Source organism: Theropithecus gelada, chromosome 2, assembly GCF_003255815.1.
Source record: "Theropithecus gelada isolate Dixy chromosome 2, Tgel_1.0, whole genome shotgun sequence".
NCBI classification, from domain to species: Eukaryota; Metazoa; Chordata; class Mammalia; order Primates; family Cercopithecidae; genus Theropithecus; species Theropithecus gelada.
In genome coordinates, this window is record NC_037669.1 from 119,706,930 (window position 1) to 119,732,069 (window position 25,140).

The window sequence follows — 25,140 nt, forward strand, 5'->3', positions numbered from 1 at the left end:
ACAGGTTTGCATATATCCCACTAGCCAATATGTGTCCTGTTTCGGGTGTCTGATTGAATTATAATCTGTAAGAATCCTATCAGTCTTGTTGTAGAGATAAACTCTTGTTTAGCACTAGCTCTTTGTGGAAATACAACTACTTCAGATAATGGCCAAGTAATTCTCCTTTATCAACTGCTCAGGGTCTGATCCGGAAATCAAAAAAGGGAGCCCTTTCAATAAAGATTCTGATCTCTCGGAAACAAGGCAAGCTCTGACACACAACATCTCATTCTGCTGCCTATCAGTGATGAGAGGCTCTCCATTTTGCTGCATGCCATTCAGACACTGGGAGGGAGTGAGAAATACTGTTTAGTAAATGAACTAATTTCTCAAAAATTACAATGTGAACTCACGCATATTTTGCTGCCTTTTTTGATACCACCATAATACAGGGCTAGAATATCTTGTAACAGGAAATAAATTTGTAATCATCTTCTGAAATGTAGGGTGGTCAAGTAAGATAGCAGATTTTTGCCCTGTAATGGCTCAATAAACTATTCATCAAGTTTTAACACTGTACACTTGCAGAGCCAAGAGTTAAGAAATTATATCATGTACGTTTTAAGGAGAAAGATTCTAACAGCCTGGGAATCTGGAGACCCAGAGTCAAACCTCAGCAGAACCAGTGTGTCTGGCATTTGGGTTCTACTTTATAAAAATGATAATGTTATACTAGTTCTTAGTTGGCAAACTGGCAGCCTGGAGGCTAAATGCTGCCATGATAAATATGTTGAGTTTGGTTCACATAAGGCGGTGGTGGTTTAATTATGCCAACATTAGAAAAACTGAGCAGTTTCACAGAAAAGTCTGGATTCCTGGAAAAGTTTTGAAAAATTAAATAATCTAGAAATATTGGGCCTGAAATTTCAAATAGTAGCAATATTTTAGAGCAGTGTACCAGCTGTTTAGAGGGCACATATAATTCTAATTGGCACCAGAGGCCCCAACATCCTCTGTTGTCTTCCATACATACTAAATTTCATGTATTCACCTTACTTGCCCAGCCCCTGTGTGAGCTCATCTCAGAATGAGATACTGGGATGAACTAAGAAACAAACTCATTCAACTACCCATGAAAGGTCCTTGCACTTGTCAGACTCGTGTCTATGCGGAGGGCTGCTCTGACCATCCCCTCTAGCAATTGTCCAGTAGCTTCTTTGTTACCGAAGATGAAGATAAAAGCTATGGAAGCCCTCATGAGGGCAAGAGCATCACTTCCTTTTTTAGACTCTGCATTGATGTTGGCCACAACTCCTAAACCTAATTCTGCAGTATTTTGGATTTACATTGCTATGGCATCTTGGCTTCGTAAAAATAATGCCCACTTCAATTTTGTTTGTTTTAACATTTAAATGTTAGGTACTGCAGATAATGCCATTAAAAATTTAACCACCGTTGTGTGACCTGGAGGTTGTAGGAAAAAAAAAAAAAAATTAGCCACTCACAGCTGAATCTTTCGAGTAGTAAAAATTTATCTTTTGTTAGTGCTGTGTATCAGAAATGAGACTTTCGAAACTTGTTTTGATTAGTGTTTGTTATTTTATAAGTAAATAACTCCTTTCCTTCATATACAGAGCCTAGGTCACTTGTCTGGAGGAGTTATTTAGTCTTGTTATTTGTGAGCAGAAATTTTTAAAAGGTTGAATTTGGCAGATATATATATGCCTAACATGGTAAGAGGAATGATTGTAAACAGTCTCCCAGTTTCAGAGCTGCCACTTTGCAAGACCTATAGAGACACAAGGTAAGTTACGTAGACAGAAACAGATCTGAAGCTACACGTAAATTAATACTTTGCAACTAGTGTGAATTGAACTTTAATAGAGCCATTTTATGAAATAATGGGTGATTCTTTGATAAGAATGTGCAATTGATCTCTTCTTTTGTCCCAAAGAATTTCATTTGAACTTTGTTTAAACTTCTTTTCATCTAAGCGAAAGGAAGACTTGATATGTACTCAAAGTTATTTTGCTAATGGTCCATACAACCCTTTTGATTCCTTTTTTTAGATGACTTTTGAGCCAAAGTCTATGTACCTATTTATGTTGTGTTTCTCAAAATCCTCAACAATCAAGATGATTAGTCCTAAATGCTCTAAAGCTAGCAATTTCTTTTCTTTTTCTATTTTCAACCTGTCTGAAAACTGGCTCACCGTTCCTCACCCCACATTCTTCTATTTGGGTGTAACGTTCTGAGATGCGGACTTGCAAATTTCTTCAACCTTAAAGTTAGCTTCTATGATTGGATCTTTGGACAAAATTGACATGTAGTGACTTATTCCTACCTATATATATATATATATATATGTGTGTGTGTGTGTGTGTGTCTATATATGCAGAAAACTTTACATGCATACTGTGAAATTTGACTCCAGACACCAAATACAAGATGCAGCTAATGTCCGTAACATTTCCTTGAATGCTATCGTACTGACTCTGGGTTGTCTGTCTCTTTAGACATAGGCAACTTGAGCATTTATAGTGGGCCTGTCCTTTGGGCCGACTTGCTGTTGCTAAAAATACTAGTTGGCTCAGTATATTGAAACTGTCTTTGCCATGTTCAAGGTATAGAGTTGTTCACTATCCAGAAGCTTTATTACAAAGTCTAGGATACTTCCCATCCTTGGAACTCATCTTTTTATCTTTGGAAGTCTTAAAATTTATAGTTCAAGCATTCTCTTTCCCAGTCTAAAAATATAATTCAGAAGCCAAGAGTTTTTATACACACACACACACACACACACAGAGTACATGCTAGTTTAAAAATGAATGTAAAAGGCCATTGAAGTTGCTTTATAAAATTTGAAATTCCCAGGCTTTACTTTACTTCAATTGATTGAAATGATACATGTATTCATATGTATACCTACCAATTTGTGTATTTTGTATTTCTATACACACATTTTATATTTTGAGACTTAAACTACCTTTTGCATATAAAGCAGCCTTCTGTACCAAAGTTACCGAGTTTGGACTTTGTTTCCACTATCATAAATCATGCAGATGAGATCTGTGGTTATTTTCAGCCACACATGATGAAAATACTCTGTGCCTCATTGATGTTTCTGGGTTAAATCTTTGCAGAATTGTGTTCTTGGAAGTTTATTCTTCCTATTATTTATTTTTATTTATATTTATTTGTTTATTTATTTTGAGACAGAGTTTCACTCTTGTTGCCCAGGCTGGAGTGCAATGGCGTGATCTCGGCTCACCGCGACCTTCGCCGCCTGGATTCAAGCAACTCTCCTGCCTCAGCCTCCCGAGTAGTTGGGATTACAGGCATGCACCACCACGCCTGGCTAATTTTGTATTTTTAGTAGAGATGGGGTTTCTCCATGTTGGTCAGACTGGTCTCGAACTCCCGACCTCAGGTGATCCACCCACCTTCGCCTCCCAAAGTGCTGGGATCATAGGCGTGAGCCACCCCCTGCCTGGCCCCTATTATTTTCTTAGGGTGCCCTTTAAACTGCTTGGTGCAAACTCTTCTCACTTTAGGAAGACCTTCATCTTCCCGCTTGCACCTCTTCCTGCCCCCTGCCTCCAACCCCTCCTTTTACTGTAAAAGAGAAGGGATGTGTTAGCAGTCATTTATTCTTGTGGGTGACTGACTAGTGACATTTGGGAGGAATTAGTTCCTGTCAGGGTATACTGGGTAAGTATCTGCAGTTGTAAAATAACATCGTAAGACTTCGTTTCTCATTACAGGAACTTAAAACCAATAAACTAGCAAGGGAGTGAATACTTTAGAGACCCCAGGAATCATCCAAACCTTTGACTGCCTTTGAGAGTAAATCTTTTAAAATTCTTTCAGAGGTTATTAGGTCTGGAAAGGGAAGTTTAGAAGCGACTGGTGATTCCATGCTAAAGGCCCCCTGTCTCTTGTGAAGAGATAACCTCAGTGCTGACTCAGTATTCTGAAATGTCTTCTGGAATCAGCTGAGGCTGAAGACCCTTTAAATACTGTCCTGGAGAGGGGAGAAGCACAGGAAGGCATACTGAGTAACCCCGACCAACCTCTACAAGAAAACATCCTACTTGTCAGAAACACGACGACTAACAAAAACTGCTGACAATCAACTATGCAAATTGTGATGTGTCAGAACTCTTTGGCTTTTAAAAATTAACCTTTGTTATTTAGATAGTAATAACTACCCATGTCTAAATAATCCAAGCAATTCTTTTCTCTAATAAGTTGGTTGCTCCACACTGTGCTTTTTAGGGACACCTCTTCCAGGTTCAGGCCAAGTCCCCATCCTGCCCCCAGCCACCTTCAGCTTGACCTTCCTTCTTTCTTCTCAAGTGGTATGCATGTTTATTTAAGTTTCTGACCCAGTTGTATATTTAGGTGATGTTGAGTGAAAATTTCAAGTGTAAGATTCATTTAAAATTCCCCCACCCCCATCACTACTGCCTTCCAAATAAAAAGATCCATTGCCCTGGAATGCACCGCTGTGTCTTCTTGCTGTGTGGTACAAACTTAAAAAAAAGACATGTGTCCCTGGTGCCCTTTCATTAATAGAGGTTTTAGAAAAATGTGCCCAGTGCATTTGGCAAACATCTTTCAGACCTGTCTCTTCACCATCCAAGTGACGTGGACATTAGGGAGGTATTGATGCTATCTTCCATGTCAGAAACTCTTTCTTTTTGCATTTTTATAAATGCAAAATAGACCAAAGAATAGAAACATCATAAATACATCTTGAGATTTTTGGCTGCTAGGAGCTTTATATTCATAGACACAATTAATGTTCACATCAAACCTGTAAGGTCGATGCTTTTATTTTGTATTTTATCAGAGTGGTAGTGGTGGGGACAGAGATAGTGCTAAGCCCAGGGTGGCTGGGGAACATACCCAAGGACACATAACTAGTAATTGAGGGAGCAACATGCTTTCACCGTGCTCAAGTTACTTAATGAGCGTAGACTATGGATAATGGGCAGACTGTAACTAAGCTCTATTTCCAAATACAGAAAAAGGAAGTTAGGTGAAGAAGAATTAACGAAGCATTTGTAAATCACTTCACCCAGTGCCTGGCACATGGTAAATTCTCAGTAAATGTTAGAAAATATTATTATCCCAGTATGAACTCTTTGAGAACTTCCTTTCAGGGAGAATGTTAATGACCCATTATTTCTTACTTGTGAGATGTGAAGTTATTGACTTAACACTGCTGAGCTTGGCATGTTGAGCTCTGTTTCTGTTTATTAATGTGATGAGGTTACTTATGGGGAGGGAGGGTCCCTGCTGTGCGGTGGCAGTAATTATCAGCGTTGCTGTGTGGCTGTAGGAACCGATTGCTAGCAAGTGCTGGTTTTTTTTTCTTTTTTTTGTTTTTTAATTCCATTATATAATTTAACAATCATTTTGTTCCATAGTGAGATGAAAGGAATTTAGCAGCCTTTAGCTGGAGCTGAATGGAAAAGCAAATTATAGAAATCACTGACAGTAGTGCCTGGCTAGAGTAGGATTGTTTTCTACTGAATATTTGAAAGTATTTTGTCCAATCTAATTTTGAAAGACTCGAGTCACTGGGCTTCCATTGCTTTCCTTGGGAGCTATAATTACATGGCCTAACAGAGCTCAGTGGTGGGACATTTTCTCCAGCTGATACAGGAGCAATGGATGTATTCACAGGAGGCCTGGTCAATGTACTTTTCAAAATGGGATTTAAGAGAAGGGACACAAACATGTTTTGCTAACTCAGGAAAATATTCGTTTCCTGCTACCAAAAGATGTTTCTTTGGTCCATCCTGCTGGCATTGAGCCCTGATTTGCTGCATAATGGGACTTTCTTTAACTTTGTGTCGTGGAGAATCCTAAACATACACAAAAATAGGCAGAACAGTGTAATGAACACCTATGTGCCCAAAACTAGCCCCAACAGCCTTTAACCAGCAGCCAATTCCACCCATCCACATGCCCATCTATGTTGCCCCTTCTAGTTATTTTGAAACAAAACTTATATCATTTTTTAAAATTCTGATAACATACACACAACATAAAATTTACCTAAATTTTAACTGCTTTAGAATGTATAACTCATTATGATTAAATATAGTCACAATGTTATGCAATCATCATGAGTGTCTAGTGCCAGCACATTTCCATCACCCCAAAAGGAGATGGTGTACCCATTAAGTAGTCATTCCTGTTACCCCTACCCCCAGTCCCTGGCATCCACTAGTCTGCTTCTGTCTCTATGGATTGCCTGTTTTGGATATTTCATAGAAATGGAACCATACAATATATGGCCTTGTTTGTCTGGCTTCTCTTTCACTTAGCATAATGATTTCGTGATTCATCCACATATCATGCATCAGTATTTCATTCCGTTCCGTGGCTGAATAATATTTTATTGTACGGATATCCCACATTTTGTTTATCTCTTCTTCTGTTGATGGACATTTTGGTTATTTCTGCTTTTTGTCTATTGTGAATAGTGCTACTTTGAACATTCATGTACAAGTTTTTGTTTGAACACCTGTTTTCAGTTCTTTTGAGTATACATCTAGAAGTGGAATTGCTGAATCATGTGTCAACTCTATGTGTAACTTATTGAGGAACCCATTAACTGTTCACCACAGTGACCGTGTACCGTTTTACATTACCATTAGCAATGTATAGAGGTTCCAGTTTCTCCACATCCTCACCAATACTTGTGATTTTCTGCCTTCTTTTCTTCTTAAATTAATATCCATCCTAGTAGATTTAAAGTGATTTCTCATTGTGGTTTTGGTATTTTCCTAATAACTAATGACATCAAGCATCTCTACATGTCATTGTTAGCCATTTGTATGTCTTCTTTGGAGGAATGTCTATTCAAGTCCTTTTCTCATTTTTAAATTGGGTTGCTTGTCTTTCTATTATTGAGTTGTAAGAGTTCCTTATATATTCTGGATAGTAGACCTTTATCAGATATATGATTTGCAGATACTTTTCCCATTCTGTGGGCTGTCTTTTCACTGTCTTGATAGTGTTCTTTCATTCACAAATGTTTATAATTTTGATAAAATTAATTTTTTCTATTTTTTTTTTAAATTTTGGTGCTTGTGCATTTGTTGTCATATCTAAGAAGCCATTGCTAAATCTAAGGTCAAGGAGAGTTACCCCTATGATTTCTCCTGAAAGTTTTATCGTGTTAGCTCTTATATTTAGGTCTTTGATCCATTTTGAGTTATTTTTTTTGTATAGCGTGTGAGGTAAAGGTGTAACTTTTTTTGCATGTGAATATCCAGTTGTCTCAGCACTATTTGTAGAAGAAACTGTCATATAATTTTATCCGTAAGTATTTCAGCATTTTTCTCTAAAAGATAAGACCTTCTTTTTGCAAAACTACAGTACCATCATTACACTTTAAAAATATTGGCCAGGCGTGGTGGCTCACGCCTGTAATCCCAGCACTTTGGGAGGCTGAGGTGGGCGGATCACAAGGTCAGGAGATCGAGATCATCCCGGCTAACACAGTGAAACCCCTTCTCTACTAAAAATACCAAAAAAAAAAATTTAGCCAGGTGTGGTGTTGGGTGCCTGTAGTCCCAGCTACTCAGAAGGCTGAGGTGGGAGAATGGCATGAACCCGGGAGGTGGAGCTTGCGGTGAGCTGAGATGGGACCACTGCACTCCAGCCTGGGCGACAGAGCAAGACTCTGTCTCAAAAAAAAAAAATATTAAGCAGATTTCTTGAGTATCATCAAATATCTAAGTCTGTATTCAGAATTGTAATTATCTCAAAATTTGTGGTATCTCTCTTTTAAAAAAAATAATATCTAATTATGGTGCACCCATTTCAATTTGTTGGTATATCTTTTTAAGTGTTTTTAAATCTATAGGTTTTCTTTGCATCTCTTTTTTTCTCCCTTGCAATTTAAGTGTTGAAAAAACTCTTTGTCTTGACTAGTATCCTGGTCTAGATTTTGTTGATTGTATCCCCATGATGTTACATGTACCTCAGTCCTCTGAATTTCCTGTAAATGGCTTGATCAGGTTCAGATTTTTGTTTTTATTTTTGGCAGTACTACTTCCTAGGTAATGTGTGTTCTTTTATCAAGAGGCAAATTGTATTTACTTTTTAAAATGTTAACAGTCATTGATGATCACTGCGTGAGTCTGCTAGCTTATTAGGAGGCACAAAATGCTGGCATTCTAATTCTACTATGTCTTCTTCATTTATTAGATGGAATACCTACTTTTGTATGAGGAGAAACTTTCCCTCTTTTATTATTCAACTACCCAGTGGTAAGATTTGTATAAAAAAGGCAGTATAGACTCTTCAGTCTTTCCTTTTGTTTGCCAGCTCTCAAAATAAGTTGGTTCGTTATTTTTTTCTAACAGTGCCAGTCATATCCTTTGGGTGGGGGGTGACTTTGTTAAGGCATTTAATTAAGCACATTTAAAGTGTTTCTACACATTGGAGCTATTACTCTTATCAATGCTCAAATTATTCCATCTTTCACCACTGGGAGTCTCATCAAATTGAATCCTTTTTGACATGATTTTGTGGTCTTTGATAGTTTCTGGGCTATTACATATTGTAATTTCCCAACTTTTATCTGGTTGGGATGTAGTCTACTTGTGGCACTTCCCAAATTTCCCTATAAACACTTATAGGTCTTGAAACTTCTCTGGCTTCTTGGAGGAGGTGGAAAGGTTTCCCTAGCCTTTGTGGAATCATAAGAAGACAAGTCAGAACAGGCTTTGGAAACTCACTCATGAAATGCGTTTCATGAGATTTTATTCAGTTTCCATTAGGTATACAAAGAAAAAGAAAATATAGTTTCTGCCTGAAGATTTTGGAGCCTGATGAACTATCTTTTAGGGCCTGGAAACATAGTGCTAATATCAGGAATGTAGATTTGGACAAAGCCAAAGCCATCAATGTGATTTTATTGTGGCTCCGTTTTAGTTCTGTCTCTACTACCAAGTCAGGAATTGATTGCTAGTTATTCTGAATTCTTTTTGTATAATTATAAAAAATATATAAGTACATAGTAAGGTGACCTTTGTTGAAGATATTTTTGAAGGTAAAAGTCTGGAAATGGATGTGTTTTTCTAAGCCTAGAAAATGCATGTAAAAGCACACAGATGGCTTTTTTTTTCGTATGGTCTCTACATCCCCATTAAGTAAGGGTGATGTTTATTTTCTGCCTATTTTATAAGTTGCTAAGTACTGTAATGAGTTTATATTTATAGAGCGCTTGGAGCTTTTGCATGAAAGGTGCTAAATTAGAGTTTATTGTTTATTGAATTTATTTGATGTGTCCAACCTCCTGGGAACATTCGCTGAAGTTAATTAAAAACAGATAGTTCCTACACTGACAGCCTACAGTGCCACTTACAAACCAGTAACATAAACAGTGTGCACTTCTGTAACCCTAAGTTGGGACACTAGAGAACCACAGTTCTTTCTGAAGGGGGAATAATGCTACTTTTATGTGAAAATTTGACTGCTGAGTAAAAACAGAGATATTCTCAATTTTGTCTGAGTCACCTACCTGCTCCCATTTAAAAAAAAAAAAAAAAAGAATATGGAGAGTTTCCTCAATTTTCAACTATAACTTACAGGTTGAAAAATTTTAAAATAATGTTTCCTTTATATCATTTTGGGAATATGTGAAGGTAAAAGCTTGTGTTTTATATTTTTTTATGATTACTTTTTCTTTGTAGGAATGGCATTCCAGAGCAGCCAATTGCTTGTGCTTTCTTACCCCAACTTAATGGAAGCTGTGAAACATCATTAAAATAATGGTTTGTTTGCTTCCTTTGCCAGTTGGTGATGGAGTTTTGTGGTGCTGGCTCTGTCACCGACCTGATCAAGAACACGAAGGGTAACACGTTGAAAGAGGAGTGGATTGCGTACATCTGCAGGGAAATCTTACGGGTAGGTTACGAGTGGGGACTGGCCCACCTCCCAAAGTCTTCAAGCAACACATGATATCTTAGGAGGGACTGAATTTTGTGACTTTCCAGTGAAATTCATAAGCATATGAAAAACTCTTTAAAAGTTTATCCTATCAGTGGTGGTGGTGCTGGTGGTAGTTTGGTGTGAAGGTCTGCTCTGATGGAAGTAAGCGCCGTTCTGGAGATAGGCCATGAGCATATTTTCATTTAGGTTGACATTGGGTGATTTATCTTAATAAGGGATTCATTTTCAATGCTGTTTCCAATTAGAAACCTGATTTTAGATCATAAAGACAGTGTTCCACTTAGGAAATGAATTATTTTAAGAGATGTTTTGATCACTCATTTATCTGTTTGTGAAAGTTTATAATTAATATATTATCTCTAATGGTGTAATACCTTCTCACCATATAAAGTTTATAAGGATTGTGTGACTTTAGTCATTCCTATACATACAACCTAGTTTAACTGATTTTACCTTTAAAAATAAATCTTTGTGACCTAATCGCTTAAACTAATCAAAATAGCTGAACAAGACTGCCTGTTTGGCCAGTTTTCCCATACATCCCCCAATCAGGAAATCTAGACAATTGTATCATATTTGCTGAGCTGAGTTCAGGAAGAAGAAAGTAACTGGGCATATTTTAGTTCATTCAGACTAGCTTAATCATCCCTTCCTACTAGTATGGAGATTATTATGTCTACTGAGCATTCTGACTGGATCTTCCTGGCCATTGTTGTTTATTTATAAGCTCTGCCTTCTTAATTTAAGGGAACAAAAGTTAAAACTTTTTACTGTGTGTTCAAGGTATGCCTTTGATAGATTATATGCTTTGGGTGAATGGATGAAATGCATAGAAGTAAAAAAGAAGGAAGGCATAAGAAGACGATGTCTGTTCATTAAATGCAAACCAAATTAGGAAAAGGCAAATAGAAAATGGAATTTTAAAATTATAACATTGATGTGAATGACTTCTATACTACAAAATATCACTGAGAAATATTAAAGAAGACCTTAATAAATGGAGGCATATATTATTTCACAGATTACTCAATATTGTTAAGATGTCATTTCTACCCAGTTTGATCCATGGTTTCATTGAACTTCCAATTAAAATTCCTATAGGTATATTTGTGGAAATTTATAAAGCTGATTTTCAAACATGTAGAAATGCAAAGGGCCAAGAATAACCAAGGCACTCTTGAAGAAGAAGAACAAAGCTGGAGGATTTATGCTACCAGTTATCAGGATTTATTATAAAGCTACTAATAAATTAAGACAGAGTAGTATTGTTACAAGATTAGACAATAGCCAAAGGAACAGAATCAAGGATCCAGGAACCAGACCCACATCATATGGACACCTGGTCTGTGACAAAGGAAAGGGTGCTTTTATCAGTAAATAGTACTTGATCAGTTGAATATCCATAAGAAAACATGAAACTTGATACCTGCTACATACCATATTCAAAAATGTATTCCAGCTGGGTTATAGATATAAATGGGAAAAATATAAAAATTAAACCTCTTAAGAAAAAACACATACATCCATGGCTTGGGGTAGGCAAAAATATAAATTATATATTTTGTGTTTTTAAACAGAAGACAAAACAAAATTTGAGGGGAAACAAGGAGGCCTGGCTGTTGATTTCCTTCACATCTGACGTTTGTCTCTGTTTTGATGTGCCATTATGCAAACTTACTTTGAATTTCTGACTTAAAATTTTGCTCATTCAGTAGAGCATGATGGATTATGTAGTCATCCTGACCACTCAGTGGGTGCCAAGAACCTATCAGGTCTCTAGGGCTGGATGTGCCCGATACGCCTTTCTGCACTGCTGGGGAACCCTCCAGAGGATCAGTCATTTGATCTCATCTTGGTTCTAAAAGCAGCAGGGATGTTTCATCACATGAGCATCTCTCAATACCTTTCACACATTCTCAATGTGTGGAAACAATGGCGTTCCTCCTTTTCCAGTACATTCTTGGAAATGATACCGGCATTTCAGACATGACTCACTGGAAGAGACACTTGATCACCCAAAGGTCTCTGGCCACAAGAGGTTTTAGAGATGACCTCCATGCGTTGTATGATCTCATTAGAAGAACTTTTGGCTCACTTCCATGCTCTGGTATCTGCTTTCAACCACTTCAGTGGTGAAGGAGGGAAAGGGATCTTCAGTCCCTCTCTTAAGGATTTATAGGGTACATCAACACTGTGAAAACCACACATTTAAACCTGCTAGATGCCTACCTTGTGACAAACTGAACAGATAAGAAAGGCAATTTTTTAAGACCTAAACCAGTGCCTCAAACCCTTCTATAACATGGTTTATGTTTTGTGATATTTCTAAATGTATATGTGGGTCTTCTTGGACCTCTGTACTCTCATGCTGAATTTCTTTGACAAGAAAATTCAGATATCCAGTTTTGTTTCTTTTCCTGTCAACCTCATTTTTCATACCATGACTTTGTTGTTGTGGAGAAGATTAAAAGAACAAAAAATTATAAATCATAAAGTACACTTGGGTACCTGATACATTGAATTATCAAGTGTTAGCATAAAATAATTCGCTTTAAGACTCCAGTTTTAGATTCTTTTAGATTATAATTTATCTGAAAAATATCTGACTACTTTAGAGTAAGTCTGTAGGTTAAAGAATTCACACCACAAAGAAGCGAAAAACAGAGTAATTCATGAAGAAATGGAACACAAACAGGTTTAGTTGTCACTGAATAATTATCTCACATAATGAGCACAAAGTCGCAAATAGCATAAACTAAAAATGACAGTGATAAATGCCAACAAAGGAAATAGAAACTGTATTTCTTTTTAAATGTAAGGCACAATGGGTAAAGCCAATGGGAAATTTCTTGGCTGGTCTGAGAAATATTTTACTGTGCTTAATTAAAATTGTATAACGAGGCCGGCTGCTATGGCTCACACCTGGATTCCCAGCACTTTGGGAGGCTGAGGTGAGTGGATCACCTGAGGTCAGGAGTTCAAGACCAGCCTGGCCAACATGGTGAAACCCCGTCTCTACTAAAATAAATTAGCCTGGCGTGGTGGCGGGCACCTGTAATCCTAGCTACTCTGTAGACTGAGGCAGTCGCTTGAACCCGGGAGGCAGAGGTTGCAGTGAGCCTAGATCACACCATTGCATTCCAGCCTGGGCGACAGAGTAAGGCTCCGTCTCAATCAATCAATCAATCATTCAATGAAATTGGATAACAGAAAGTAAATTTTAACTTTTAAATTCAAATATTGCCAAAAATCCTGCAGGGATTCAGTTAAATCAGGTTAGTTTTCTATACAGAGAATGTGTAGATGGTTCTGTTTCAAACTAGCAAATACAGGCAGTCCTCGCTTTTCACAGTAGTATTAACTGAAACTCGTGTTCATGTTGGAACCATATAATCACTTGTGTGGTTCCCTGATACCTGATAATCAGATCCGATATGCAAGCATTTCATTAAACACAGCACCATGCATTGCAAGGACTGTCTATGTATTTTAATGTATATTGATCAATTGCCTACAGTTAGAAGAGCACTATGAGCACATGAAAGATGTGATTATAATTCTGAAAAGTATGTCTGGGTGAGTGTAAAGTTTTTGGATACTTAACATTCAAAATAATTTATTGGCATGTTGGCTTATGCTCCTATTAACCCTTCTTAACTCTCCATCACTCCAGGGGCTGAGTCACCTGCACCAGCATAAAGTGATTCATCGAGATATTAAAGGGCAAAATGTCTTGCTGACTGAAAATGCAGAAGTTAAACTCGGTAAGAGCAGAATCCTGTGAGCCTTGGAATTGCAGGAAGTGATGAGATTATATTAACAGCTCTAAAAAATTAATGTTAATTTGCCACTGTGGATTTGGAGGGCATTGCCCTAAAAATAGAAAGGAAAATGTTTGTCTATTTTAAAAAATATTTTTTCAAGGCATTCTGAGGAATGAATTATATATAATATGGGAACAGAACCACTTGCTTAATCAATATATAGAAATAATTGAGTTTCTTTGTTTCAGCAAAGATTAGAAGTGACAAAGTTTGAAATGGCCTCCTATATCTTACAGTTTGTTTATATTGTTGCTGCTATAACAGAGCACTAGGACCCAATTTTTTTTCCATGAAAATATACCCAGTTAGGCATATTCAGAATAATCAATTCCTGCTATCTTCCTGTAGGTTTAAGTTATATTTACATTGATTTTGTTATTACCTTGGGCTCCTGTACAAAATGAATGCTCAATATTTTCCTTTAGGTGCATACTGATTACCCCCACTTGCATCAGTGGGAGAATCCTTTTCTTTGGCATATCTATTAGAGCTCTTTCCGCAACAAATCTGGGACTGTCCAAATAAAGTAGAGAATTACCACATGCATTTGACTGTTTGGTGTATATGAGTAAGAGCATGAATTGAAAAATATCCAGTAGGATATGTGACTTGTCATCTAGAAAAGGATCACTGTCCATATGATTGTATGTTTTCAAAGAGATTTAAACATCTTCTATGTTTATATCTCAAACATTTGCTCTTCCTTTTTGTTGAAATATATGATACCCATTTTTTTTCTTAGTTAACATTTGGGGCCAAACTTTCTCATCTCATGAATATTCTCTTTTAAAAACAAAAGTATACATTATATAGGCTAAGCAGTTATATATGTATCAACTAGATAAGCTACCCTGAGAGCTTTCTTGCATCACTCATTAACAGTTACTTGTTGAGTGTATATTATATGCCAGGCCCTGTATGACAATTTTCTATAGATTATCTCTCATAAACATCAGAGCAACTCTGTGTAGATGTCATCATCCTCATTTTACAGATTAGGAAACCGAAGCTCAGAGAGATTGATCTACTAGCCCTAGGTCATACCACTAGTAGGTGGCAGAAATGAGATACAAACTTAGGCAGTCTGACTCCAGACTTTTGCTTTTAATCACTTGCCTCGTATCCCCAAAATACTACCCTGTATGACAACCGGGCTTACTTTTTTTTTTTTTTAATTATTTTTTTTTTTTTTTTTTTTTTTTGAGACGGAGTCTCGCTCTGTCGCCCAGGCTGGAGTGCAGTGGCCAGATCTCAGCTCACTGCAAGCTCCGCCTCCCGGGTTCACGCCATTCTCCTGCCTCAGCCTCCCAAGTAGCTGGGACTACAGGCGCCCGCCACCTCGCCCGGCTAGTTTTTTGTACTTTTTAGTAGAGACGGGGTTTCACCGTATTAACCAGGATGGTCTCGATCTCCTGACCTCGTGATCCGCCCGTCTCAGCCTCCCAAAGTGCTGGGATTACAGGCTTGAGCCACCGCGCCCGGCCAGGCTTACTTTTTTTTAACACCTATTTTTGGTCCTTGTGAAGCCTTGGTGTAACCAAATGTAACTCTTTGTGCCTTCCTCATTGGTACACCTCATCCAGTTATACATGCAGTTTAAAAACATATTCATAGTATAGAAAAGGTAGAAGCAACCCAGGTGCCCATCAACAGGTGAACAGATAAACCAAATGTGGTCCAAAAATACAATGGAATATTATTCAACCTTGAGAAGGAAGGAAATTCTAACACATGCTACAATGTGGATGAACCTTGACAACCTTATGCTAAATGAAATAAGCCAGTCACAAAAAGACAAATATTGTATGATTCCACTTATACAAGGTAGTGAGAATAGTCAAATTTATAGAGATGGAAAGTAGAATGACTGCCAGGGGTTGGGGCAAGGGAAATTGGGAGCTATTGTTTAATAGGTACAAAGTTTCAGCTGGGGAAGATGAGAAATTCTGGAGATGGATAGTGGTGAAGCTTGCACAACAATGTGGATGTACTTAGTGCCCCAGAAATGTACCCGTTAAAATGGTCAAAATTATATACTTTATGTTATGTACATTTTACCACAATAAAATAATTCACATTCATTTTATCGCTCTATAAAACCTAAGATCATAGACTTTATTTACTTTTCTCCTCTTAAATAGTGGACTTTGGAGTCAGTGCCCAGCTTGATCGAACTGTGGGCAGGAGGAATACTTTCATTGGAACTCCCTACTGGATGGCACCAGAAGTTATTGCCTGTGACGAAAACCCAGATGCCACATATGATTTCAAGGTATGACTTCTTTGTTGTGTTTCAAACCTATGCCTACCGTATTATCCTGAGTCTTGCAGCGGGAGATTCTTACGTGCCTTTATATTTATGATTCATGTGACCCAAAGGGAGAACTGAAGAACATTATTTGAGTTTAAGACTTACAAGACATTCAAGTGGGGATCTTTTTAATGAATTCACCTATCTTATCTGATTGCCTGTTTGTTTAAAAAAAAATGTTTAAATCATTTTTTATAATTTTTTGAATTTACTCTTGCTTCTTCTTATTGGAAAATACATTAGATTTCCATGTTGGTTATGGTTGAGAGTTTTGGAAGAGTGTATATTCTGAGAGCTTTTTACGTTAAACTAAGATGTGAATTTGTTATCTTGGGCCATCTTTTTCTGATTGAGAATAATCTGACTTACTCACGTCTACGATGCTCGAAGTATAATTATCTGGGGTTTCTTTTTCATGAGAGGTAATCAAATGGAATATTGGTGACTACTTTATGGTCTTTCTGTCGTGTATCCTGATGTTTCATAGAAATTTGATTTGTGACTTGTTAACTTTATATTATAAACTAGAAATTTGCTAATAAATTCAAAGCTGTGTTCAAGTAGATTTCTCCAAGAAGCCCTTCTCTTTTCTATTCTGCTAGCCAATAACCAAACATAAATTTGGGTTATTGCCCCTCAGTTTTATTGTCTGGGCTTTTAGGTGACATGGCTTTCTAAAGAATGGTGACTGAAAGTCAAGACAATAAAATTAGGGGCAATGGGATCTGGTAACTGTGTGTGGGTTTCCAGGCTGTGCATTAGGTAGAGAGACACCCTGTGGTCTTTGTGTGCATTACAGGACAACTTGGGCAAAACTTGATCTACCTGCGCTGGTTTCAGAGGTGCATGGACTTTTCACCAAAACACTTTAATGATCCTCTGTAAATACTCTCATCTAACAGATGAGGAAACTGAGGCCGAGATCTGCAGGTGCCCACCGGGTTAGTGATCATCTCAGAGTTAGCACCTGAACGCAGGTCTCCAAGCTTTCTGTTCAGAGCCCTTTCCAATATATTACCTTGCTCCTCTGTAATATACTTCCATATAAATCTCCAATTTACCAATTGAACAGTATATTTGAAGAATTTCACTTTTAAGGAATATTTTTAGTTCTCGACATGTGGGGTTATTATTGAAATCAGGTCTTAAAGATGCATTGCAAACATTGCAGCATTTTTGAGGTCCCGTATCTCAGTGTTGACAGAAAATTTGCCTCTTTTGGGAATTGTAAGCTTGAAGGTCTGAAAACGTAATAATCTCCCATAAATTTCCTCCTTCCTTCAAAGTTAGTCACTGTAATAACCTGACAACAATCTGTCTGAAAACAGCTGCCAAGTTAAAAATTAATCTCCTGCCAAAATAAGTGTCATTTTTTAAACTGCTAATGATAAGCATATTTAAATAATTCCATTTGCAAATCCCTTCAGAGAAACCACTACAAAATATACATCCCAGGCCAGATATGTGTGTCATGATTAGCTACAAGCAATTCTTCAAACCATAGTTATACCTAACAAGTGCTAACTAGTCTATATCTGGGCCACAGATATTCTAGATTACTATGTAACATAGCATGGGGAATCAGTGTTTGCAGCTTTCACCCTCAGCTTAATCTTTTAAGTATTGTGACTGACTACACTATATATGGGACTTTTGTTATGTAAATAAAGTGGGTGCCTACCACTGACTTGTTTTCAGTAGGGTATCTAGAAGAGGCTTTCCTTCTGGCCAAGCAAAGCTTGGAATTAAACTGATATTTTGGTCCTCTTTCCTCAGATTATGGCTGAGGAGTATAGTTTAAAATCACTGTAAATGGTATGAGACCAGTGCATAACTCTAGGTATGGGCAAAGCCTAGTGCATGAGTAGCCACAGAGGTTGTCATGCTGCACAGTGATTTCAGAGGTACTGGAAGGTTCACCTGGCTATAAAAGTATCCTGAGACATTAAAAAGATTGAAGATGAATGTCTGTTGTGTTTTTTTTTTAATAAAGAATCCTGATAGAATAGGTTCAACTATGTCAGTCATTTAGACCTTAGTGCAAATTAGTTTAACAGGATTGTCAGGAATGTAGGTTGTGCAAGAGGAGGAAAAAGTCATGGCAGGGATATGAGCTTCAGTGGTTATTTGCCATGGGTAAAAAGAAGAGGATGACAAAAGAATGAATAAGGAAGACTTTTCCACGGAGGACTTTATAATACTGAATTATTTTCGGTTTAAAAAAAAATTCAGGCTGGGCGCGGTGGCTCAAGCCTGTAATCCCAGCACTTTGGGAGGCCGAGACGGGCGGATCACAAGGTCAGGAGATCGAGACCATCCTGGCTAACACAGTGAAACCCCGTCTCTACTAAAAAATACAAAAACCTAGCCAGGCGAGGTGGTGGGCGTCTGTAGTCCCAGCTACTCGGTAGGCTGAGGCAGGAGAATGGCGTGAACCCGGGAGGCGGAGCTTGCAGTGAGCTGAGATCCGGCCACTGCACTCCAGTCTGGGCAACAAAGCGAGACTCTGTCTCAACAACAACAAAAAAAAAAAAAAAAAAAAAATTCATAGTGGTCTTCAAAGACATCTTAGACAAATCAAATAGTAAATAATAAATAACAAAACCAAGCCATACCCTGTTGGGGTATAGTAGAAGGTTTGGGGATTTTTGCAGATTTATTTCATCCACTTACACAGTTTTACTGTGGGCCAGAAAAGATGCTGATCTTTAAATAACCTTACTGCTTCTTTCTTGGCACCATATATTATCCCCTTTTCTGTTCAGTATGCTTAGGAATGTGACCTGTCACCAGGGGACAACTTGACAATATGCTGATTTTCAAAATCATTTATTCATTCACTCAGTGCATGTTTATAGACTATCCATTGTGTATAAGGAGTGAGTCAAGCTGTATCTGTACATGCTGTTTCTGATAGAAGGTTCATTTGAGACCCCGTCAAAGCCCGAGGATTTCACTGTGTGTTTGGTGGTCCACTTGGCCCAGTGGTGTATCCCAGCTCCAGAAGCTTGATGTCAACACTTTGGGCCCTCATGTGCCACAGCCACTTTCAGCTGAGAGTGTATATTTAGAATAAAGGATGACTTGGCCACCAGACTTTATTAGATTTCTTACCACAAAAGTCCTTCCTGTAAAATAAAGACAAGAAGAAAAAGAAAAAGAGTATAGCTGAGTTTTGTTATTGGATTTATTGTTTATCGATTATTATTTGATGTGTCTAAGATGTCTTTAAATACCACTATAACTTTTTATAAAACCTAAAGTAACTCAACGTTATAAAGTCTTCTGTAGAAAAGTAGCCTGAAGAGCTCTTGCTTCTTATTGCAGAGTCTGGTTTTGTGTGATATCTACTGGGCACAGTAAGTAACTCACTGAAAATAGACCCTCTCCTAAGCAGGAGTGCCAGAATCTCATTTGCCTGGTGTGCCGGCTTTCCCCTGGAGGCCCTTCCTTTCTTGTTTTCAGAAATTCTGTCAAAACACTTCAAGTGAAAGGAAAGGTTTTATTTCCCTGATAAGTATGTGGGGCAATAATGAAAGCTTTCCCATTTAACAATAAGCATTCAAAAGATTTGAAATTAATAAAGCTGTTCAAAATGCCTAGGCTGTTTAAATTGTTATTTTTTTTTAAACCTAGTTTGAATTTCATTTTGGTTGGATGGGATCTGCCAAGCATTTTATAGTCCTGTGTATTTATTACTTTAACAGAACCACCCACTAAGAAATTTCTGTGGCTGAATGCCACAGTATAGTACACATAATGTAGTGTTATTCACCCCTCCCACCCCATGGAGGGAGACACACACACACACACACGGGAAACCTATAAAGAACCTGGAAAAACTTAATAGTATTTACTTTTGAATAGGGCATGTGAATGGAAAACTTAAAATTTTTATTTTCTATATCTTTCTGTCCTGTTATGTTTTTTGCCATAAACAGGCCTTGCTCTTATATTAAGCCAATGGAGTAAGAGATGCACAGTGAAATGGCGTACCCCCTCATCCCACTCCCCACCAGATTCCTGTCCTTAGGCTTGATCTGTGCCACTGTTGTTTATTATTCGCCTAAACTCTGTTTATGAGACTTTCACACAGGTACTGCAGATCATTTGCAGACATGGGTGTCTCCTCCAGCGTTTGGGTGAATATTGTGCTCTGGGTGGAGAGAAAGTACTCTTTTCCCCTGTGTCACAGATAATTGGCATTATTCAGGCAGGGTGCAAATACTTCTTCTAAGTAAGAGGTTCAGTTGGAAATAAAGCGAGCAACCTAACTAGTGGTAGAGTTTCCGCTGTGCAGGGTGTCACCTGAGAGGACAATATTCAGATTGCAGAATGATGCGTTTACACTCTCAAACAAGTCCTGCCATCTGTCTACTGAGATTCAAACAAAGGTACTTCCCTATTCGATCAGAAGGAAGGTGACCCAGATAGCACATTAGTGTCACCAACAGGAAACTGAAACTCCTATTCAACATATTTCTGTGGCTTCCTGTTCACACCCACCTATAAAGGATTCCTTAGTCAAATGCAGGCAGTACCTCCTCCAGGCAACATGCTGATCCCCAAGGGAAGAGAGTAAGCTAGTCTAATATTTTCCCTTTGGTCACATAACAAGCGAAAATGGACAAAGAACTAAAGATTTCTGTCCTCAGTTTATTTTATGTGTGAAATGGGATTATTAATAACTATCTCCTCCTCAATGACCCTAACTCACCACCTGAGTTCTGTGTCTAGATAACATAATATATAAATACATAATATAATTAATAAGAGTCAGTCCTTTGAAGTCAGACGGGACCAGTTTAGACTTTGCCTCCTATTTGCAAATTACCTCAGGGGAGTTATTTAACTTTTTGTAAACCTGCATAAAATGGGAATAATAAATTGTTTATTCCGAGGTTATAATAAAGTGAGAATATACATAAAGGGATTAATACAGTGTCCACCACTTGGTAAATACTCAATATATAGTACTTAGTGTATACATATATATTATAGATAGTTTGTGTTTATGTTATAATATGGAAGTATTGCTATTTGGGGCCATTTGTTACCCCCAAAAGGCAACAGTTTCATATGGTTCAACCTCGTATTTGTGTTACACACCTCTAATTATCTGCTTACATTGAGCCAGAATCTGCTTCTCTATAACTTTGACCACTCAATTAAGATGTTGTTCTTAGGGACCATACACACAATGCATTCATTTCTTTTTCCCACCTGGAACATTTAAAAAAAAAACTAGTTACAAATAAGTTACCCAACAAAAGACTACTTTCTTCTCTGTGAAACTTGATAGAATAAAATATGCTGGCTGTGCCCATTATTAAGCTATTGTCTGTCAACTCTGGACTGCCATGCTGCCCTCTGCTTTGTGCTAATAGAGCTAGGACTCAGCTGTCCTCCCTTCTGTTTGTCCATCTGATTACTTATCAGGCTCTGCCAGCAGGGAGCAATAGAGAACAGGAGACCTCGCGAGGAGGAGGAGGGAGGAGGACGCACGTTTTCCTGTTTGCTTCCTGTAAGCTTCTTGTTTATGTCCGCATGGTCCTTGTGACCTCTTTGAGCACCACTGAGTGCCAGAGCTCCCTGCCATCTTACCTGACTCTGGTTTGCTGGTTGAACTGCCAGTTGATGATATCTGGCCCTAAGGGTCTATCTGTACCCACATTTGTTGAATACCCAATGCAGCGTGTACTACATTGTATATTAGGCCCTTTGCATATATTTCCTCATTGAATTCTCTTACCAATCCTGCAAGATATGTGTTCTTTTCATGTTGCAGTTGAGAAAATGGGCTCAGAGTTATTAGTTGTGTCAGAGTTGAGTCTGGCTGCAGAGCATAGGCACCTTCTACCTCATGGTGGCCATTGGGGTTCTTGTCTTGTGCCACACAGCCTCTCATTCTTGTGTGGCTGGTTCAGACATCTGAAAGTGTTGCTTTTCTTCACTGTGTTGAGCAGCCCAGTCCCAGAAGGAATGCTCTCTTGTTCTGTTCAAGTTGCTTGTGTATCAGCTGTTCCCCACTCCTACCCTTTCCAGCAGCCAAAAGTTCTGTCTTGCCTCTGCCTTCCCAAAGGCACTAGAATTTGTCTCTCTTCTGTTTGTAATGCACACAGCGCTAGGCTATTAATCATGCCACAGGCTAGGCTGCACAGCACCTCTGGAATAATGAATTACCCAGCTCCTGCCAAAATGAGTCACACCATGGCCATGAACGAAACTTATCTCTCTCTGACTCTTTCCTCATCTTGTTCTTCCCCCTTCCCTTTTTCGTCTCCTGTGATCTGTCTTGCCAGTCGTAATTGGAGCATTTTCTCCTTTATTTAAGTTCTGAAGTGTCTTTGGGACTCACTAATGTATCCAAAGGCTTAAACAAGGCCTGTCGAGGACATTTATGGCTTTCTAGCATGGGCAGTTAAGTGTAGCTTACAAGCAGCTTTGGGTATATATGGCCAGGAATATAAATGTTCCTCTTGGAAAACAAGAGAACCCCAGCCAAAAAAAAAAAAAATCCTAACATTGATATCAAATGAAGGCTTAAGGAAGCAGCAGAATCAGCTAGGTCATGTGACTTAGCAGAGTATGCACAGGTATTTGTGGTGGTGTGACCTTTGGTTTGAAAGGAGTGTTCTGGGGGCTTAGGGAAAGGCTGCTCAAGAGGGATTCTGAGATGATGTGTACTAAACAAAGTACATATCTTTTCCCTAAACCTTCTTGCTTCCTGTGGGATAAATCCAGGATTACCGAACAAATGAGACCACTCCATTTCCCTGCTATCAAAGATGTTTCTTCAAATTATTGCTGTATATGTATTATCACTTAGGAATGCTTTTGTCTGTACTTACGTTTCTTATGTCACTAGAAGTCTAGAGGCAGGCAGTCCAGGGTTGATGTGATGGTTCACTGATGTCTTCAGAAACCAAAGCTCCTAGCTTTCTGTCCTGGCATCATCAATTTGTTGGCAGTAACTCATGGTTGCAAGATGGATGCTGTAGCTCCACATATCATATTTGTATTCAAGGCACTAAGAAGTGGGAAAAAGTTAGCAAGACACCAGCTATATTCGTCCCTTATTTCAGGAAAAGCAGAAACTCCCAGAAGATGTTTGCTTATGTCTCATTGGAGAAAACTATGTCACATCCCTAACTGCCATCCTTAGCTGCAGTGGCATCAGGATAGGCAAGTGTGGCTTTGCTATACTCTGAAATGGAAGCAGCAAGAAAAATGAGGGTTGAAAATGACCACTGGGTTAGCCAATAAACAATTTCTGCCACAACTAAATAGAGGAAAATCATAGAAGACTAAGTTGGGCAGGCAAAGGCAGTGTCATCTGACAGTGGAGGAGAAGGAAATCAATATTCTTGAGCCCTACTCTGTGCCAGATTTTGTACTAGCAGCATACCTGATCAATACATGCATGCCACGGTTATTTCCATTGTGCAATTGAGAAGCTAAGCTCTGAGCAACATTCTGCATGTAGCTAAATTAGAAGCCAGTATTTGAATCCAGATCTGCCTGACTTAAAAGCCTGTTCTCAACTGGGTGTGGTGGCTCATGACCGTAATCCCAACACTTTGAGAGGCCAAGGTGGGAGGATTGCTTGAGCTCAGGAGTTCAAGACAAGCCTGGGCAACATAGTGAAACCTCATCTCAATCAATCAATCAATCAATCAATCAATACCCGTTTCTTTCTACCAATCCATGTTGCCATTGGGAAATTGGGGCCAGTTTTATAGTATGAAACTGGAGTACCTCACTGAATCTCAGCACCGTTATTGAATTACCAGCACCTTCAGTCACCTATGGATGAAGTAGGAATCTGAAGGAATTATCTTATGGATTAAAAATGCATTTTTATAATAATTGATAAGGGGAAAAATGGTGAATACTCCAGTCCTTAGATTGTGATGCTAGTTAAAAGAGAACTGGCCTAGGAAGCAGAAGACCCAGCTTCGTTTAAAACCAGCTGCTAAGTTGCTCTTTGATCTTGGGTAAGTCACTTTCCCTCATTTGTGAAATGAAAGGTTGAGCCAGATGATCTGTAAAGAGTCTACCAGCCCTAGGACACTTAGGTTTTGCTACTTTCAAGTGTTTTTCATTTGTTCATTCATTCAATAAATATTTATTAAGGGCCTATTGTGTGCCAGGAACTGTTCTAGGTACTTTGGATACATCTGACAACAGGACAAAGATCCTTGCCCTGTGGCTCTTATGTTCTTAGGTATGTGTGCTGGAGGTAAGGGGCACAAGCAACAAACACAAAACATGGTAAATTAGTGATGAATAAACATGTCGTATGTTAGAGGTGGTTAGTTCTGTGGGGGACAAATATGGGGAAGGGGAATGAGCAGTGCTGGGTGGAGGTCCCAGTGGTCCTCATTGAGAACACAGGGGTTGAGCAGGCTTTGGGGAGGTGAGGGAGTCAGCCAGCACATCACTGGTGAGGTGCTGCAGGCAGAGGGAACAGCTTGAGTCAAGATCCAAAGGCACAAGTGTGTCTGGGCCTTCTGAGCATTTTCCTTCTCCCTGATCTGAGGCCTGGCCTTGCGTTCTTCTTACCCCAGAACTATCATTTTGTTTCACATGTATTGGTTTTCAGCCCAGCTCAAAGCTTCCTGGACTTGAAAGCCATTTAAATTGGACCCTTCTGTTGCAGTTAGGGCCATGGAGCCTGGCTGCCACCGTCTTACTTGTGCCTTATTTCACACTATAGAAACACTCAATTCTGAGGGATTTGGGGAAAATGGTGGTAGAACTACCAAGGCCTGGAGATACTAGAGTCTTATCGAAATAGCACAGGGACCTTAAGAGCCAACCCACCGTTTCCAGACTATTCTTGCTGTGTTTCCTGTTTAAAGCCTCCTGAACAGCAAATGACTCAGTGTTTCTTTCATGTTCCCAAATGATTATCTTTGTCTATCAACCATAAACCCCAGGTACAATAGAACTGCATTTCCATCTTTACCAGTTATTGCTCCTGAGCCAACTTGTAATAGATGAGCTGAACCTTCCCCATCAGCTCTGGAAATAACCTCA

At 38.6% G+C, this 25,140-nt stretch overlaps 1 protein-coding gene across 8 annotated transcripts in view; it reads left to right on the forward strand.

Annotated features, from left to right (window-relative positions):
• The window catches only part of TNIK (TRAF2 and NCK interacting kinase), a 396,954-nt gene that overhangs the window by 254,641 nt on the left and 117,173 nt on the right, over positions 1 to 25,140 (forward strand). For all 8 annotated transcript variants that reach the window (XM_025376200.1, XM_025376201.1, XM_025376204.1 and 5 more), the window contains exons 5-7: positions 9,808 to 9,918; positions 13,637 to 13,727; positions 15,929 to 16,059. In XM_025376200.1, coding sequence (XP_025231985.1) covers positions 9,808 to 9,918; positions 13,637 to 13,727; positions 15,929 to 16,059 — 333 coding nt within the window. The remainder of the gene's footprint in view (positions 1 to 9,807; positions 9,919 to 13,636; positions 13,728 to 15,928; positions 16,060 to 25,140) is intronic.